This window comes from Protopterus annectens, chromosome 1.part2 (genome assembly GCF_019279795.1).
Source record: "Protopterus annectens isolate FY-2018-M chromosome 1.part2, PAN1.0, whole genome shotgun sequence".
Lineage (NCBI taxonomy): Eukaryota > Metazoa > Chordata > Ceratodontiformes > Protopteridae > Protopterus > Protopterus annectens.
In genome coordinates this window covers 97,549,038-97,569,026 of record NC_056727.1, presented here as the reverse complement: position 1 = coordinate 97,569,026, position 19,989 = coordinate 97,549,038, and the positions used below count along the sequence as shown (strand labels likewise).

General features: G+C 42.7%; 1 protein-coding gene across 1 annotated transcript in view; it reads right to left on the bottom strand.

The window, feature by feature from the left end:
• PEX13 (peroxisomal biogenesis factor 13) overlaps positions 1–19,989 on the bottom strand; it is a 253,059-nt gene that overhangs the window by 53,498 nt on the left and 179,572 nt on the right. Inside the window, exon 4 of the mRNA XM_044055037.1 lies at positions 4,273–4,398. Coding sequence (XP_043910972.1) covers positions 4,273–4,398 — 126 coding nt within the window. The remainder of the gene's footprint in view (positions 1–4,272; positions 4,399–19,989) is intronic.

The following is a 19,989-nucleotide window of genomic DNA, read 5'->3' as shown; positions in this document are numbered from 1 at the left end:
CATTTTTTCTTGCTTCTTTTGGTTATATTATCCTGGCATTTTTAAAGTAGACTTAAAGCGAGTGCAGTAAAGTGAGACCACTTTGTCACTTTAGATGCTATGAACCACCACCTATTTTGAAGCTGCTATGAATTATTTTAGGCAAGTTCTAGTTGAAAACAAAGTGCTGGCTATGGATATGACTGACATGATGCAGTTTTACACAATAATTATTTCATGTTTGACATTTTCATTAACTAAATGGTGTAGCCATTGGAAGCAGTGGTGGCTTCATTTTATGCCAATGTGGTTTTAGCCACTTGGAAGAAAATTTGCATTTTATGTTCTTATCTTTTAAATTCATTCAGTTCAATTGCCATTTTATTGAAAACTGTATATTGTGAGCTGATAGAAAAGAAAAATTGTTTGGTTTTGTTATATATAAACCAGTCCACTGGCTTCTTGTCATTTAAACTAAAATGGCCACCACCCGAGATTGACTTTCTACATTTTATTTTATTTTACTTAACATTTTAGGAAAGTCCAACTTGGAACAACGCCAATTTTTAGTGGAGGCCCAGGGACAAATGCTCCGGATGCACATCTTCAAATTGTGTGAGGAAACCAGAGCACCCGGAGGAAACCCACACAAATGCAGGAAGGCTATGCAGACTTCACACAGGAAGGCACCCCAACTGAGAATCGAACCAGAGAACCTCTTGCTGTGAGGTGACCGCGCTACCGCTGCACCACTGCGTCATTCGACATGTAAAGTTGTAAAAGGATGTGGAAAACAAATAAGGCCATTGTGTACTGGAAAACCACCTATACAAGTTGCTACCTACTTATACACTACAAGTTTCTATTCCACACAAGTACAAAGAAACGTCACTAAGGGCCAAGCAGTGAGAATATCTAAGTTACCCTAGATAATGATAAGCTTTAGAAGGACGTGTAAATTCTAAAGAATCTATTTCTGGACAGCAGATATAATGAATAAACATTTGTGCAGGCCAAAACAGGTGGGCTATGGCTGACCCAAGTCTGTAGATGACTGCAAGCTGGGCACTGTCATCAATTCCCCTAGTGATGTGGACATCCTCAAAGAGGGTCTCACCCAAACAAATGACTGGTGCCAGAAACATGGCCTCAAGCTGAATACCAAAAAAAAAATGCATCATTACCCCCTTTGGGGAGAGTGATGTCCCCACAAATGATCACATTAATGACAGCATCTTAAGCATGCAATCAGTCAGGAGGGATTTGGGCACCCAAGTTGATAACAACCTGACTTTTGACCACCATGTTGCTTCCGTTGTACAGAAAGCTTTCAACATGGCCCACCTCATAAGTAAGGATATCTCATCCAGGAACAAGGAGGTCATAACATTAATGTATTCCTCCCTTATTAGGTCCATTATTGAGTACAATGCCCCTGTTCGGCATGTACCTTGCAAAGCACATGCAGTAGCTGGAGAGACCACAGAGGTTCCTCACCAGGAAAATCCAGGGCCTCAAAAATCTACCATACACAGACAGGCTAAAAGCCCTATTCCTCTATTCAGTTTCATACAGACTCCTCAGAGGTGATCTCTGTCTGGCAAACAAGACTATCTCGGACTGTGCCTAGATGGGACTGCTGCATATACGCAAGTCAATTCTCCACTCGATAGCCCGCACGCGTGGCCTCAACCTGGTCTGTGATATCAATAGGACTTGTTGGCGGGACAGATTTGTGTCCCAGAGACTCCCCCTATCTGTGGAACAGACTCCCTCTCCACATCAAGCAGAGTACCTCTTTACCCCTTTTTAAGTGCAACCTGGAAAACTGGATGGGAAACAGAAAATACATCCCTGGGATCCCACTCGTGTCCCTCCTGGACAGGGGGCATCAGGTGCTGACTTGGCTAAATATGGGCTAAACTCTTGGCTAGGCTTTTAAGGGGCTCAAGGTCAATAGCCTAGTAACTTTCTATGACCCTAAAATTCAATATTTCTGGATGTTGTAAACCATAGGAGTATAAAATATGCTCATATTAACAGATGATATAACTTCACAAAATACACTGGCCTGTCAAGAATAAAAGCGTGGAATGGGCACCTTCTTTAGCTATTAGTTACAGTGTGGATACCCACCAATTAAAAATGAGACTAACAAGTAGAACATTTTGAGGGCCACTATGAGGTTTTTAACACAGTGGGTAAAAAATCCCATATTTGTCGATAAAAGAGATTTCAATTTTAAAGTCTTTATTGGAAAGAAATTAAACGACTGGTGGGATTACTACACAGAGTGATTAGACCCATATAAATTCCTTTTGTAAGCACTGTAGGTATATATTAATATAGCTCCTTATGTGGTACTGACTAGTTATAACATCACTGGTGCAAAAAAAAAAAAAAAAAAAAAAACTGTCCACGGGTATTGTGAAATTGACAAATTATGCCGCCTTTAATGATGCATTTTAAATGGCATAAACAGAACACCTTTAATCCATGAGCACTGTTATGTTATCAGAAAGTGACAACGTTTTACAGATATATTGTGGTTTGTTCTAATACTAAGAATTTTTTTTGTACTATAGTGTGGAATTAAACAGCAGGTGCAGGGATTTTAAATCTTTATTTGAAAAATTTGAATAAAGTGGCAACTATGATAAAATGCTACAGTGGCTGCAGGACTAAATTCTCTCTTTACAAGAATTTTTTTTAAAATGAAATCACAAAATATATGTTAACGTACATTGCTTGGTCTTAGCATGTGATTTGTGATGTGATTCTTTATGATGCTTTTTTTTGCCTTATACTAATGAAGTCTCGTCTTGTTGAAGACGAGAATGTTAAATAAAGTTTATTGATTTTGGTCCTATGCTACTTACTGCTGGACATTTTTTTTATTTCCTGACCACATGGGCTGGCACTGCTTTTTTCCTGAATCCATGCTCTCACCAGTGTGCCAATAAAGGTAGCATTTTGTACAAGACACTAACTCTACCACTGGGCAGGGTGGTCGGTTACCTAAATCAACTCAGGGTGTCTCACAATGCTCTCTTCCTGTGAGTGCACACTCTAGTACACTTTCTAATGAGGGCGACCAGCAGGCAGTGGCTTGGTGACCCAAAAGCCTATGCCCAGGTTGCCCACTGTATTCCATCCCACTTTTGATGCACCACAACACCCTCACAGAGGTTGGGTACTCCCATCCTACAACAATAGAATCATCAAGTTCCTGAGGCGGCTGCATGGGGCTTTATCCTTCTACATCACTGGTGGTGGCTTAAAACCCTGGGTGAATCTGACAATAAAATGTGCATTTACTTACAAGTGTGGCTGGTGATGACAAAGCAAAAAGAATCCTTTCTTTTTGTTACTCTGCTATGAAGTGGCACTGAACCACAGAAATCAAAGCGACAAAAGATGAAAATGAAGTGACTGATCAGAATGAGTGGCAAACAGACATCAGGAACAGTGCAGCAAGAGAGAACCCAATATACTCCTCAGATGCTCCTAGTTGCCACAGAGGAATATAGGTTCAAGCCATGCATAGAGTGGTATCGGATGCCTTGAAAAAAATGTTCTGTAAAAGCATAAGCTCTTATGGCAGACTACCCATGCTTACTATTACTATTCCAGCAAGAACCTAGTATGTAAATATGAAAACTGTTAAAAATATATATATATATATATATATATATATATATATATATATATACACAAAAAGAGGGACAGACACACACACACACACACACACACACACACACACACACACACACACACACACACACACACACACACACACAAAACAGGATTATTAGTGCAATAATATTCTCTAGGTTGGTGTAATAAAAGCATTTGCTTACAAAGTTACTGTAAAAACAAGTTTATTACAATTTTACTAACAAATATAAAATAAGCATATTAACATTCTGTTACAGTTTTCACATTGCTTAAATTAACCAGGAAGGAAAACAAACACACAACTTGGTAGAAATGTCAGGAAGATAAGAAAGTCACTGCTTTCCACTCAAAGAAACAAAGGCTGTAACCTATGTTAGAAGGACGCAGCCTGTACATAGTATGGGAAACAGTAATCGTGGCTGCTACAATGGAAACATGCAGCAGATTTGCCTCTAAATGCATTTGTACTTGCTCCTACACGAGGATATGGGTGCTGCAGTGAACCTTATAAACTGTTAGTATTTTAATTAGAAGACAGAGGTTTTTCAAACTGTAAACTATGTTGCAGTACTGCTGACATGACAAATGACTTCTAATATAATTCAAGTATCTTACCTTTGGGAGCCAAGTTAAGAACATCACCAGTGCAGAAGGAGATTTCTTCATCAGATGCAGCACAGAAGTCATAGTCTGCTCGTCCAACAACATGATCATCTTCTCCACTGGCCCAACTTGTTGAGGCTAATTTAAAATGGACCAATGAATTGGTTAACACAGCAGGAAATTAAGCCTATTTAAATCACTTGACAAGAAAGTTAAACTGTTTTTGCACTCACTGCCACACAATCAGTGGCGTGTGTTGTAAATGCTGTGATCTGTAGCGTGTAACACTAAAGAGGTAAGGGTTCTAATCTCACTTGGGTCCACTTGGTGTGCGTGTGTGTGTGTCTATGTGTGTGTGCGCGTGTGTGTATATCTTCCAGCATAACAAATGAGAGTCCGACATTTCAATGGGTCTGCACTCTGGGAGGTTAGCATAATGGTTGAGGTATTTACCTTACAAACTCAAGGTGCAGGGTTTGATTCCCACATGGGGTAATTGGCTAGGCTTAAGTTAGCCTAGTACTAACCTAAGAACTTACCCATGAACCTATCATCAGCCTCCTCCACGAGCAATCAGCCCATACACTCCTTATCATCAGGGTGAGGGTCAGCTGGGAGGGGTCATCCTTCAGACATCCATTAGGGGTAGTCTGAGGTTTTCATCTTTGGTTTCATCATCCCCAAAGCATGCACCAGGCAAATGTAGGGTAAGGGCTTGCAAAGGGATGGCAGTGGAGTACATCCCATGATGTCCGCAAGGGGTGATCAATCTAGACATCCCACCTACATAAAGCATGAGCTGTGACACTGAGTTTAAACAGTCTCCTCCAGGAAGTTAGCACTGCCCAGTGTGCTTGGAAGTGCTCATAACCCCTACCCCCAGGACAGGTGACAGGGCCATGTCCCTTTACTGCTCCCTCCCACTTGGCCCGGCTCCTCCAATCCCAGAACACTGGCTGAACCCCAGTCACTTGGAATACAGTTATGAATCCTTCCCCTGCATCGCAGAACCTGGCTATCTATCACAGACTTCTCAGGAATGCAGTAAGAACTACCACAAATAGGACCAGAGTCCAAAGATGCATGCTGGTTACTGAAACATTTCATCAGTCAGTCTCACAGTTATATTAGCAGCCTCTGCATTATACAACAGCCAAAGAAAGCTGCCCAAACTTTAACTTCATGGCAAAGGTAGTTCTATATCAGCTTTTCAGTCGATACCAAATATAATAAAAAATAAATAATGTGTCAATGCTGAGTGTTGACAACTGTGTGATGGACTACGTTAATGTGTCAGGGGGAAAGAAAACAGATGGAAAAAAAATAAACTTGAATTTTCAAAACAAAACAAACACAAGTTGTACGATTTATCTCATTTTACCATGACAGTATGTCTGTAATTCTGCTTCACCAATCAATTCCAATGGTTCAGAAAGCACAAGGGACCTGGGAGGTTAAATGCTTTGAGTTAGTTATGTGTACACATATCTCCTAACTCCCAATCCACTCCTGCAAAATATCTTACTCACTGAGAAAAGTATAAAACATTAAACTACATTAATGAAACAAAAGAAAAATAAACACAAACTAAAAAAAGAATTCTCTGCAATCTTACTGGACTCCTAACTTAAAACAACTTGAATAATGGAATCACTTCTCATTGTCCTGAAATGCTGGTGAGTAAAACCATAATCTGAAAGGAATCCAGAATAAGAAATACTTCCAACAAAACACCAGTTTAAAAAAGGGAGGAAGGAAAGTAAAATCTATCACGAAACTGCAGCAATGTTCTATAAACTCTGATCAGAAATTATTAGAAATGACAACAAATTTAAAAAAGTTACTATGTAACAGTAGATATAAGTGCATGCCAGTCCTCCATCACAGAAGGATTGACATGTTATACATTTGAACTGTTCAGTAGGCAAAAAGTACAGTTGCGTACACTTACTATAAATGTAGATGTTAAGAGTGTATTCACTGTTGCAGTCATTACGTTTGGGTAATCTGCTGGCAGGTTGCCCTCAGTCAGCCTGAATATCAAAGTTTTGGGTCCTGCGTCGGTTGCTGTCTCTTCTTCCATGACGTCAGGTTGTCAGGGGTATAAAACAAGCAGCCGATGCCATTTTCTTTAGTTTTTCTTGCCCCAGATGTCAGGTGCCCCCTAAATGGGGAGCAAAAATGTATATAAATATATAACTATACATACGTGCAATGGTCACAACATAAACTTTACCTTCATCTAAAAGCAAATACACCACAAAGGCTGTAGAACATAGTGAAGGAAAGAAAAGCTGTAGAATAAAGGGGGATGGCGGGTGGGTAACCCGGACTGCAATAGTGAATACACTCGAACATCTACATTTATGGTAAGTGTACACAACTGTACTATGTTCTTCGTGTTCACTGTTGCAGTCATTACATTTGGGTAGACTCCCAAAGCTATCCGATGGGAGGCTGGAGCTAAATAGCATTAGGGGCGGCTATAAGGCCCTGCAGAACTGCAGTGGCAAAGCCTGCCCTGGACTTAGAAAAGAGAGGCAAATGATAATGCTTTGTAAAAGTATGAACAGAACTCCAAGTAGCAGCTTCTAGAATGTCTTTGGTTGGTACCCCTCTGAGGAAAGCTGCTGATGTAGATGCAGCCCTGGTGGAATGAGACCTAATGCCCTTGGGCACTGGTTTACCATGATGCAAATAGCAGAAACAAATGCAGTGGGTTATCCACTTTGAAATAGTCTGCTTTGAAATAGCCTTTCCCTCTGATCCTGCAGCAAATGCCACCAGTAGCTGCTCAGTTTTCTTAGAGATTTGGTCCTGTTCAAGTAGAATCTTAGTTGCCTGTGCATGTCCAAGGAATGCAGAATCTGCTCCTCCTTGTTCTGCGGATTTGGATAAAAAGTTGGCAGGTGAATAGTTTGGTTAAGAGCCACACTGGATACCACCTTAGGCACAAAGGAAGGATTGGTCCTGAGGGACACCCTGTCTGGGTAAAATATAATAAAAGGCTCCACAGCCATGAGGGCCTGTAGCTCTGAAACCCAAGTGATTGCCAGAAGTAAAGCTGTTTTCCAGGACAAAAACTTTAAACCTGCAGTAGCAGCTGGTTCAAATGGTGGCAGGGTAAGCTTTTCCAACACAAAATTGAGGTCCCATGCAGGAATTGGTGATCTTCTGGGAGGCCTTAAATTTTTGGCCCCTCTAAGATACTGTTTTAGCAAAGGATGAGAAAAGATTGGTGGCTCTGTGTTGTAATGAGCCGAGATGGCAGAGGCATGGATTTTTAATGATGAAAAAGATAGGCCTTTGTCAAGCATCTCAGTCAAGTATTGTAAAATCTTATGAATATTGGGCTTTGCTGCATCTATTCCTTATGCTTGTTTCCAAGCACAGAATCTCTTCCATTTATCAGCATAAGATTTTCTAGTACTAGGCCTTCTGGCTTCCAAAATGACATCCATCACAGATTTACTGAGAGGTGTTGTTTGAATAACTACATGATCAGCCATGCTGCCAGGTTCAGAGTTTGGAGCGGATTGTGCAGGATCTGATTGTTTTGCTGAGACGTAAATGAGGTATTTGAGGCAAGTACCAAGGAGGGAGTTGAGACATATTCCTTAGGATTGGGTACCAGTGTTGGCGAGGCCAGTCCGGGGCAATTAGAATCATTTTTGTTTTTTCTTGTCTGACCTTTAGTAGGACCTTGGGAAGAAGAGGCAGAGGAGGAAAGGCGTAAACTGATAGGTTTTTCCAACTGAAGGATAGGGCATCCACTTTCTGCACAAGGACTTATCACAGACAAGCATGGAATTTGTCCAGTTGGTAATTCTGGGGAGAGGCAAACGGATCTATGTCTGGGCTCCCCCATTTCTTTGTTATCATGCTGAAGACTTGTGGATCCAGTTTCCACTCGTGAGGTTCCATAAGGTTTCTGCTTAGGTCGTCTGCCAGAGTATTTTTTGTTTTCCTGGCAGGAACTGAGCTTGAAGATGTACTTGGTAAGTCAACGCTGTGTCTCACAATACCATGACTAGTCTGCAAAGGGGGTAGGAGTGTGTGCCCCCCTGCTTATGTACCACATAACCGTGGTGTTGTCCGTCTTTATCAGTAGTTGTCCTGGATGAAGTAAGTCCTTGAAAGGCATTCTGAACAGCTAACATCTCTTTCTGGTTGATATGCAGATGCATTTGTTTTGGGCTCCAAATGCCCTGAATACATCTTCCCGCGAGGTGGGCCCCCCATGCACAGTCTGATGCGTCTTTAGTTAGGGTTTGGCTGGCAGGGGGTAGAGTGAAAAACCGTCTGGTGACATGTCTCTGCCCACCAAAGAAACTCCTGTTATAGGCAAGGAATGAGAGGAATCATTGTTTCCAGACTGTGACAATGTTGACTCCATAAACTTTAGGTACCACTGTAGTTTCCTCATATGCAGTCTTGCATATGGAATCAGTAGAATGCAGAATGCCATGAACCCCAAAGCCTGCAGAATTTGTCTTGCAGATAACTGGGTTTGTTTTGCCCTCTGTTTGAAGTAAATAGTCAGTTGCCTTTGTTTGCCTGGTGTAAGGTAAGCCATCTGGGCAGTTGTATCCCAGGAATGTTATCTTTTGAGAGGGTACTAGTTGTGATTTCTTCTCGTTTATTGTGTACCCTAGGCATGTTAGAAGCCTTTTCACAAACGCCAGATGCTGAAGAAGGATGTCCTTGTTTTCTGCTTGAATGAGACAGTCGTCCAAGTAAGGATAGATTTGGATACTTCTTTGTCTGCAAAATGCAATTACTGGTGCCAGGCATTTTGTAAAGACCCTGGGCACAGTAGATAAGCCAAAGGGCAGTGCAGAGAATTGGTAATGCATGAAGCCAGCCTTGAAGTGGAGGTATCTTCTGCACGATTCCCTTATTGGGATATGCAGGTATGCCTCTTTTAAGTCTAAAGTCACTAGCCAAGCATTTTTGCCCAGCATGGGCAGAAGCTGCTGCAAAGTTAGCATTTTTAATTTTGGTATGTCCAAGAATGTGTTCAAAATTGATAAATCCAGTATTGAGCGCCAGGCCTGGTCTTTTCTGGGTACCAAGAATAGTCGAGTAAAACCCTTGTCCTTTTTCCTATTCTGGCACTGGCTGAATAGCCCCCATATACATGAGGGACGTAACTTGTTTCTGTGCTTCTGTCCATTGATTTTGTGGCAGATCTGGCCAACCGTTTGGAATTGGCAGAGTGTGGAAATGAAATCTGTATCCCTGGGATACTATGTTTAATACCCACTTGTAATGGGTTATTAACTGCCAATTTTGAGCATAAAGTGCTAGTTTTCCCCCTAAGGGGGCTGCCAAAAGACAAGTGCTTGGTGATGGCAGAGGGAAGTAATTGAGACTGTTTACTGTAAGGTTGCGCTTTATTTCCTCCAGATTTGGAGTTAGAGGCACCCCATTGTTTTGGCCTGTAAGAATCCTGCAATTGGTATCTAGAGCCCTTAGAGCGCTTGGATTTGCCCCGTGAAGCTCTGTGGGACACAGGAAAGGACCAATTTTTTGTAGGCCAGTGTTTACTGAATCTTGGTGGCTGCACTTGTCAAAAATCTTTTACAAGTTGCATAGACTTAGCTTTGTCTTCCATTTTCTTTAAAACCTCTTCTGCCTTAATACCAAACAGAGTATCATGCTGTAACGGTACATCCAACAATTTAGCTTTAATACGATCAGGCAAATTTTGCTCTTTTAGCCAGGCATGCCTTCTAATCACAGATCCAGTAACTGTGGCCCTGCAGGAGGTCTCTAAGGAATCAAAACCACATTGCAAAGTATGCTTTCCAACTTGTTCTGCTGCATGCAATAATTCCTGTAATTCCTTATTTTCCACACATTCAGAAATCAACATCATTTTCTGTTTCAATAATCCCATAACATGCTGTTGATATTTAAGCATATGAAACTGGCAGTTTAAGGCCCGAATTGCCAAGGTTGCAGACATATAAATCTTCTTTCCCCATCTATCCAGTGCCCTGGAATCTCTATCAGAGGGGGTGGGATTCTTGGCTGTTGAGGCCTTTACACCTTTGGGGCCCTGTGAGATAGTTTCAGGGTCAGCAGCAGGGTTTTTGAATAAAAATTTGTGAGAGTCAGGAATCCTGTACTATCTGTCTGGCTTGCTAGGAGCCGGAGGTAAGGAATCTGGAGTCATGCTTGATTCCGAAAACACATCATCAACAATGTCTAAAACAGGAGGTATAGCTAAAGGCTTATGCTGAGGGAGAAGGAAATCCCTAAGCCTCTTTTTTGATTCTGAGAAATCCTGACTCTCCCAATGAAAATGCTCCCTCAACGTATACAAGGTTTCTCCAAAGGAATAATCTTCAGGAGGAGATGCAGATGGGATGGATTCCTCTGCATCTGAATCCTCATAGGGTGGTATAGAAAATTTCTGATCAGAAGAGGAATCAGAAGAAATAGAAACCTGATCTGAAGATTCATAATCAGTGTCTTGCCTAGGCCTCTTATCAGGGGGGGTTGGGAACCCCTGATCAAGGTAATTAGGTCTTCAGCCATTTTGATCATCTGCTTTTTGGGCATAGAGGCTTGAGCATGTGGCTCATGCGTCGTTTTTTTAGCCTTAGAAGTTGCTTTTGTCTTTGAAGCTGGCGTCAGTTTTATATAGAAATGCTGAGGCCTGAAGACACCCTCAGAAGCCGGTGCCTGCTCAGCAGCTCCGGACCCATCCTAGGGAGAGACCTCCGTGGGTGCAATACTTTGAGAATCTCGTGGCGTGCCAGACTCCACATGGGTCTTGGTAGAGGTCTGCGACTCGAAAGTAGCGGGTATCAGGGGCTGCAAAAGCACCTCACTGAGTATTGGTGACTGGCTGAGGGGAAGCTTCGTTGTCGGTTTTGGACCTCGACGGTCTGTCTGTCCTTTTCGTTGTGTTTTTTGTGAACTCCGGTAGTCGGATTGCTATCCAACGACATTTCAGGGTAGTTAAATCAGTTTCCAAAATATTTTGAAGCAAAGATATACCGACGCTTAATAGTGCGTTGGTTAAATCTAGCACAAAACTGACAGCAAAGCACGTTATGGTCTGGGCCTAGGCAAGGAATACAGTATAAATGAAAATCCTTATGAGGTATTTGCTTCCCACAAGTAATACAATTATTAACTTTTACTGACATCGGTATGGAGTAAGAAAAAGTTTCCCCAAAGGGGTACTTAGCTTTAATTGAAGACTTTGGTTCTGAAACTCGAATTCGAAAATTTCAGGAGTCGGCCGACCAGCACTTGCGAACTGCTTCTGCTTCGGGCACCGCGCCAAGAAAGACTAAAGAAAATGGCGTCGGCTGCCTGTTTTATACCCCTGACAACCTGACGTCATGGAAGAAGAGACAGCTACCGACGCAGACCCCAAGACTTTGATATTCAGGCCGACTGAGGGCAACCTGTCAGCAGATTACCCAAACGTAATGACTGCAACAGTGAAACACGATGAACATCTGCATCAGGCTACTAGGGTTACCACCTGTCCCTCTTTGTGTAGGACAGTCCCTAATTCCACAGTTAATGTCTTGAGAAAAAAATGAAAAATAGCTAATGTCCTGAGATTTTAGCACAAAATATTTCCTATGTTTTCTTTAATAGATGTATTTAAGATTTATTTTTATCTGAAACACCTAAATATTATACGAAACACCATAAGCAATTCAAATGTTAAAAGAATTATGAGTAACTTGGTATCCATGTTGTCCATTTTCATTCCTCCTCACCGATGGGTTAAGGATACGATCCTCAGAGCCGACTCGGTCGCATTTTCCAGACTTTGGATCCTAGTCTCAAGCTCCTACCTCTTCCCATAATGCCCTATGCTATCTCTAACTCCTCAGATCGAGTTTGCTGCTTATGTCTATAGGACTACAGAGACAGGACAGATAAGGTAAGATTTACAACTCAAATATGGAACTAAAAATTTGTGTAACATCCAATGCCCTTCTACAAAGATAAGGATGGGGTGTGCCTGGAAGGGAAGGTGAGGAAGAACAAACATGGATAACACAGATACCAAGTTATGCTAAGTACATAATCTGATGTTGTCCTTTTCATTCTTCCTCACGGATAGGTTAGAGTCTTCAGCTATGTAATTCATGGGAGGATATGCCAGAGTACTGTCTAACTAAGGGAAGGTCTGCTTCTGGAGTCAATGCCCAGTTTGCAATGCATCACACGGTTATGATTTGTAAAAACAGGTGAGTGTATTAGAGATACCATCAAAAGAAACTGTGGTAGAAAGGGTGATGAGGTAATCACAGATTCGGTAGAATGGCTCTAGGATGGCAAGACAATTCTCAACCATTTTGGAATAAATCAGCAAAAATCCGGTCAATGATCTATACGACCAGGATAATTATACAGGACTGTTTAACCTAAGTGGTTAGAAGGAAAGGGAGATAAACAGCTGGTCATATTTTCTGCACTGTCTGGTCCCATGAACAAATTAAAGAAAGTACAGTTGTGTACCTACCATAAATGTAGATGTTCGAGTGTATTCACTGTTGCAGTCATTACACTTGGGTTATCCTGCTGGCAGGCTACCTGCAGTCGGCCTGAATTCCAAAGTCTTGGTCCGGCGTTGGTTGCTGTTGCCTCTTCCCTGACGTCAGTGCACCAGGGGTATATAAGATGCAGCCGACGCCATTTTCTTCAGTTTTTCTTGCCCCAGATGTCAGGTGCCCCCAAGAAGGTAGGCAATACATATTGCTTATAAAAACATACAGTAAAATAAAACAACACCTTCATCTACAAGCAAATACACCATATAGGTTGTATAGGACAGAGAAGTATAGATAAGTCCCAGCAAAGAAAGGGGGATGGAGGGTGGGTAACCTGGACTGCAACAGTGAATACATATGGTAGGTACACAACTGTACTATGTTCATCGTGTTTCACTGCTGCAGTCATTACACTTGGGTTGAATCCCACAGCTGAGGTAGGGCAGCTGGGGCTAAATAGGATTAGGAGTGGCTATGAGGCCCTGCAGAACAGCAGTGGCAAAGCCTGCTCTGGATTTAGAGTAAAGAGGTAAGTGATAATGCCTGGTAAAAGTGTGCACTGAACTCCAAGTTGCAGCCTCCAAAATTTCCTTGGTTGGTACTCCTCTGAGAAAGGCTGCTGAAGTGGCTGCTGCCCTGGTAGAATGTGGCCTAATATTTTTAGGCACTGACTTGCCATGCTGTGCATAGCAGAAACAAATTCAGTGTCCTATCCACTCTGAAATAGTCTGCTTTGAGATAGCCTTTCCTTGTGATCCTGCAGCATATGCTACAAACAGTTGCTCACTTTTTCTGAAAACTTTTGTTTTGTCCAAGTAGAAGAGTAGTGCATGTCCAAAGAGTGCAGAAGTCTCTCCCCTTTATTCTGGGGATTTGGATAAAATGTTGGCAAATGAATGGTTTGGTTAAGAGCCACACTGGATACTACCTTTGGCATAAATGTTGGGTTTGTCCTTAGCAAAACCCTGTCTGGATGAAAAATGATAAAATGTTCCACTGCCATTAATGCCTGTAACTCTGAGACTCTTCTTGCTGAAGTGATTGCTAGGAGCAGAGCAGTTTTCCATGATAAGAATTTTATATCAGCTGTATTGGCTGGTTCAAAAGGAGGCAGTATGAGCTTTTCCAAGACAAAGTTGAGGTCCCATGTAGGTATCGGTGTTCTCCTTGGGGGTCTTATGTTTTTTTGCCTCTCTGGAGGTACTGTCTCAGCAGTGGATGTGAGAAAATAGGAGGTTCCGTATTGTAATGAGCTGAAATGGCAGAGGCATGGATCTTAATTGATGAGAAGGATAGGCCCTTGTCCAGCATCTCAGTTAGGTATTGTAAAATCTGAGGAATATTTGGAACAAGTGGTTCAAGGCCTTGTGCCTGGTTCCAAGCACAGAATCTCTTCCATTTTTCTGCATAAGATTTCCTGGTGCTGGGCCTCCTGGCTTCCAAAATGACGTCCATAACAGCTTTAGAGAGAGGTGTGTTCTGAGTGGCTATATTATTTGCCATGCAGCCAGATTTAAGGTTCTGAGTTGGCTGTGCAGGATCTGATTGTTTTGTTGAGTCAGAAGATGAGGAATTTGAGGTAAAGTCCAGGCTGGGCCTTGAGACAAGCTCTTTAAGATTGGGTACCAATGCTGGCATGGCCAGTCTGGGGCAATCAGAATCATTTTTGGCTTCTCTTGTCCGACTTTCAGGAGTACCTTGGGAAGGAGAGGCAGTGGTGGAAAGGCATAAACTGTTAGGGTTTTCCAGCTGAATGATAGAGCATCCACTTTCCATGCTTGTGAGTGATGAGTCCTTGTGCAGAATCTCTGAAGTTGGCAGCTGTGAGGGGAGGCAAAAAGATCTATGTCTGGGCATCCCCATTTCCTTGTTATGATGCTGAAGACCTGTGGATCTAGTTTCCACTCGTGAGGGTCCATGAGGTTTCTGCTTAGTTCGTCTGCCAGAGTATTTTTCTTTCCTGGCAGGAATTGTGCCTGCAGATGTACTTGATAGGTCAGTGCTGTGTTCCACAAAGTCATGGCTTGCCTGCAGAGGGGGTAGGAATGTGTGCCCCCTTGCTTGTTTATGTACCACATAACTGTAGTATTGTCAGTCTTTAGCAATAGTTGTCCTGGATGTAGTAGATCCTTGAAGGCTGTCAGGGCATTCTGTACAGCTAGCATCTCTTTTTGATTGATATGAAGATGCATTTGGTCCGCAAGCCATGTGCCCTGAATATATTTTCCTGCCATGTGTGCCCCCCAGGCATAATCCATGCATCTGTTGTTAGTGTCTGCCTGGCTGTGGGTAAATTGAAAGGCTGTCCCTTGTTGTGGTGACAGGCCAGTGCACACCATCGAAACTCCTGTTGCAGGCAGGGAATAAGAGTTATTATTGTTTCCAGTCTGTGGCAATGTTGAGTCCAAACACTTTTTAGATACCATTGTAGCTTCCTCATATGCAGTCTTGCATATGGAATTAGCAGGATGCATGATGCCATGAAGCCCAAAGCCTACAGAATTTTTCTGGCAGGTAGCTGGGTCTTTGTTGCCATCATCTGAAAGTAATGAGTCAGTTGCCTTTGCTTGTCTGGCGTGAGATAAGCCATCTGGGCAGTTGTGTTTAAGCTTGCACCCAGGAATATTATCTCTTGAGAGGGCACTAGTTTTGATTTCTTTTCGTTTACTGTGTACCCTAGGCAAATTTGTAATCTTTTTACAAACGCCAGATGCTTTATTTGAATTTCCTTGCTCTCTGCTTGAATAAGGCAGTCATCCAAGTAAGGATATATTTGAATTCCTTTTTGTCCCCAAAATGCAATTACTGGTGCCAGGCATTTTGTGAAGACCCTGGGCGCAGTAGATAAGCCAAAGGGCAGTGCAGAAAATTGGTAATGCATCGAACCAGCTATGAATCTGAGGTATCTTCTGCAAGATTGTCTGATTGGGACATGTAGGTATGCCTCTTTGAGGTCCAAAGTAACTAGCCAAGCCTTCTTGTCCAGCATGGGTAGAAGTTGCTGTAGTGTCAACATTTTGAATTTTGAAACATCCAGGAAAGTGTTTAGAATAGAGAGGTCCAGTATTGGTCTCCAGGCTTTGTCCTTTCTGGGTACCAAGAAAAGTCTTGAGTAAAATCCTTGCCCCTGTTCTTGCTGTGGTACTTTTTGAATAGCCTTCATGTCCATGAGGGCAGAAATTTGTTTTTGTGCCTCTGCCCATTGATTTTGTGGCAGGTCTGGCATACCTTTTTGGCCTTGGTAGGGTGTGAAAGTGGAACCTGCAACCCTGAGAAACAATATTCAGTACCCATTTGTCCTGGGTGATCATGTGCCAATTTTGTGAGAAAAGCGATAGTTTTCCCCCAAAGGGTGCTGCCAAAAGGTAAGTGCTTGACATTTGTAGGGGAAAGTCATTGGGACTGTTTCCTATAAGGTTGTGATTTGTCTTCTCCGCCTTTGGGGGCTGAAGCACCCCATTGTTTAGGTCTGTATGAGCCTTGGGGCTGAGATCTGCATCTTGGGCGTCTGTATCTTCCTCTGTGTGGCCTGTCTGACACTGGAAAGGACCAATTTTTAGAAGGTCAGTTCCTGCTAAATCTAGGTGGCTGAACCTGTAAGAAATCCTTTACTGTCTGCATTGATTTTGCTTTATCCTCCATTTTCTTTAACACCTCTTCTGCCTCAACACCAAACAAAGTATCATGCTGTAATGGAGCATCCAATAATTTTACTTTAACATGATCAGGTAAACTCTGTTCTTTTAACCAAGCATGCCTTCGAATGACAGAACCTGTAACTGCGGCTCTACAAGATGCCTCTAATTAATAAAAACCTCATTGCAAAGTATGCTTTCCTACTTGTTCAGCTGCATGCAATAAATCCTGCATTTCCTTGTTCTCAGGACATTCAGAACTTGTAAGCATTTTCTGTTTTAGCAAAGACATTAGGTATTGTTGATATTTAAGCATGTAAAACTGGCAGTTTAAAGCCCTTACAGCTAAAGTAGCAGAGGTGTAAACTTTTCCCCCATCTGTCCAGTGCTCTAGAATCCCTATCAGAGGCAGTAGGGTTTTTTGCAGTGGAAGCCTTGACCCCTTTGGGACTCTGAGAAATAGTTTCTGGATCAGCAGCAAGGTTTTTATACAGAAATATATGAGAATCTGGAACCCTGTAGTACCTATCTGGCTTAACTGGTGCAGGGTTAAAGAATCAGGAGTCGAACTGGATTCAGAAAAAACATCATCAACAATATCTAGTACTGGGGGGATAGCAAGAGGCCTGTGCTGAGGCAATAAAAGAAAGTCTCTGAGCCTTTTCTTGGATTCTGAATAATCCTGGCTCTCCCAATGGAAATGTTCCCTCATGGTGTGCAGGGTTTCCCCAAAAGAGTAGTCATCAGGAGGAGAGGCTGAAGGGAATAGATTCTTCAGCATCAGAGTCCTCATAGGGAGGGAAAGAATAGCCCTGTTCTGAAGAGGAGTCAGAAGAAACAGAAACCTGGTAGGAGGAATCATAGTCAGTGTCTTGCCTAGGCCTTTTATCAGGAGGGGGATGGGAGCCCCTGATCAAAGTAATTAGGTCCTCGGCCATTTTGAGCATCTGTTTCTTTGGCATGGATGACTGTCCAGGAGAATGCTGTACATGTTTCTTTGTCTTTAAAGGCGTTTTAGACTTTGCCTTGGCTGTTGAAGAGGTCTTGATAGTAAGCTGTGTAGGTCTGAAAACACCCTCAGAAGCCGATGCCTGCTCAGCGGCACTGGACCCATCTGAGGGAATAGTTTCCGTAGGCCCAATACCTTGCGTTTCCAGAGGCCTAGCTGTCTCCACGTGGGAGTCGGAGGCAGCCTGTGGCTCTGAGGTAGCGGGTGTCAGGGGCTGCAAAACCGCCTCACTGAAAACCGACGAACCGGAGACTGGCCTTGAAGAGGCTTTGCCGTCGGTTTTGGACCTCGGATGCCTGTCTTTTTCTTTGTCCTTGCGCTTTTTATGGACTCCGGTCATCGGTTGTTCCGACGGCATGGCATAGTTAAACCTTAAGCCAAAGTAATGTAAAGCAAAATCGAACCGATGATTAATAGTGTGTTGGTTGAATCTAGCACAAAACCGACAACTAGCAACGTCGTGGTCAGGGCCTAGGCAAGGAATACAGTAAGAATGAAAATCCTTATGAGGTATTTGCTTTCCACAAGGAATACAATTATTAACTTTTACTGACCTCGGACTGGAGCAAGAAAAAGTTTCCCCAATGGGGTACTTAGCTTTATTGAAGACTTTGGATCTGAAATTCAAACTCGAAAATCTCAGGAGTCGGCCGACCGGCACTTGCGAACTACTTTTGCTTCAGGCACTGCACGGCAAGAAAGACTGAAGAAAATGGTGTCGGCTGCATCTTATATACCCCTGGCGCACTGACCGGCACTTGCGAAAGTACAGTTTTGTACCTACCATAAATGTAGATGTTCGAGGATTCCATTGCTGCAGTCCTGACTATAGGGTATAGTCCGCGTCCAGTCGGCCCGAATACCAGAGTATAAGGCTGACGTCGGTCATGGCGCCTTAGACTGACGTCAGTACGTCAGGGTACTAATGCGCATGACCGACACCATATCCTCAGTCTTTTCTTGCCCCAGATGTCAGAAGACCCCAAAAAGACAAGTCCCAAAAAACCTGCACCAAAAACATGTACAATATATACAACAACATATACAAAAATATAAGCATGTAAACTCACCTACACAACCACCCCTAAATACAGAGGGGAAGGAGGGAGGGTAAATTGGACTGCAGCAATGGAATCCTCGAACATCTACATTTATGGTAGGTACAAAACTGTACTATGTTCTTCATCTTCCATTGCTGCAGTCCTGACTATTGGGTAGAATCCCAAAGCAGAGGTAAGGGAGGCTGGCAAATTATAAAGAAGTAGGAGCTGACAACATGCCTTGCAAAACAGCTGTGGCAAAACCAGCCCTAGACTTAGAGTAGATAGGAAGGTGATAATGCTTAGAGAAAGTATGCACTGAACTCCAAGTAGCTGCTTCCAAAATATCCTTAGTTGCCACCCCCCTTAGAAATGCTGTTGAAGTGGCAGTAGCCCTAGTGGAATGAGGCCTAATCCCAGCTGGAATCTCCTTGCCATGATGGGAATAACAAAATGCAATGCAAAAGCCAATCCACCTGGAAATAGTTTGTTTTGACACAGGCTTGCCCTGTGAACTCAAAGCAAAAGAAACAAACAACTGCTGAGACTGCCTAAAATCCTTAGTCCTGCTTAAATAATATCTCAATTGCCTGTGTACATCTAAAGTGTGCAAAATCTTTTCCCCTTTATTTTGGGGGTCTGCATAAAAAGTAGGCAAATGAATAGTTTGGTTTAAAGCCACACTAGAGACCACTTTAGGCATAAAGGAAGGATTAGTACGTAATGATACCCTATCCTTATGGAAAATCAAAAGGGCTCTACTGCCATAAGGGCCTGCAACTCAGACACCCTTCTTGCAGAAGTAATAGCCAACAGAAAAGCAGTCTTCCATGACAAGTATTTCAATTCAGCAGTAGCCGAGGCTCAAAAGGTTGTAGAGTAAGTTTTTCCAACACAAAATTGAGATCCCAAGCAGGAGTAGGAGCTCTACGTGGGGCTCTTATATTCTTTGCCCCTCTAAGAAACTGCTTGAACAAAGGATGCGAAAACAAAGGTGGGTCACAATCATAGTGAGCTGAAATCGCTGCAGCATGAATCTTAATGGAAGAGAAGGACAAACCTTTGTCCAATAACTCAGTAAGATATTGAAGAGCCACACTCAAATTAGGCTCAGAAATCTCCAAATTCTTTGCTGTACTCCAAAATAAAAATCTCTTCCATTTTTCTGCGTACACCTTCCTTGTACTAGGTCTTCTAGCTTCCATAATCACATGTAAAACTTGTTGAGGAAGGTGAGACCTGCTGTGCCTCAACAGAGAATATGCCAGGCTGTTAGATGAAGAGAGTGAAGCTTGACATTGAGCAGATGACCGTCCTTCTGAGATAACAGATGAGGAATCAGAGGTAAAGGCCATGGAGGCTTCTTTACCAGACTCCGTAGTAGTGGATACCAGTGTTGCCGAGGCCAATCTGGAGCTATCAAAATCATCCTTGGCCTGTCTTGTCTGACCTTTAATAGTACCTTTGGAAGAAGAGGCAGAGGTGGAAAGGCATAGACATGAAGGTTTTTCCAA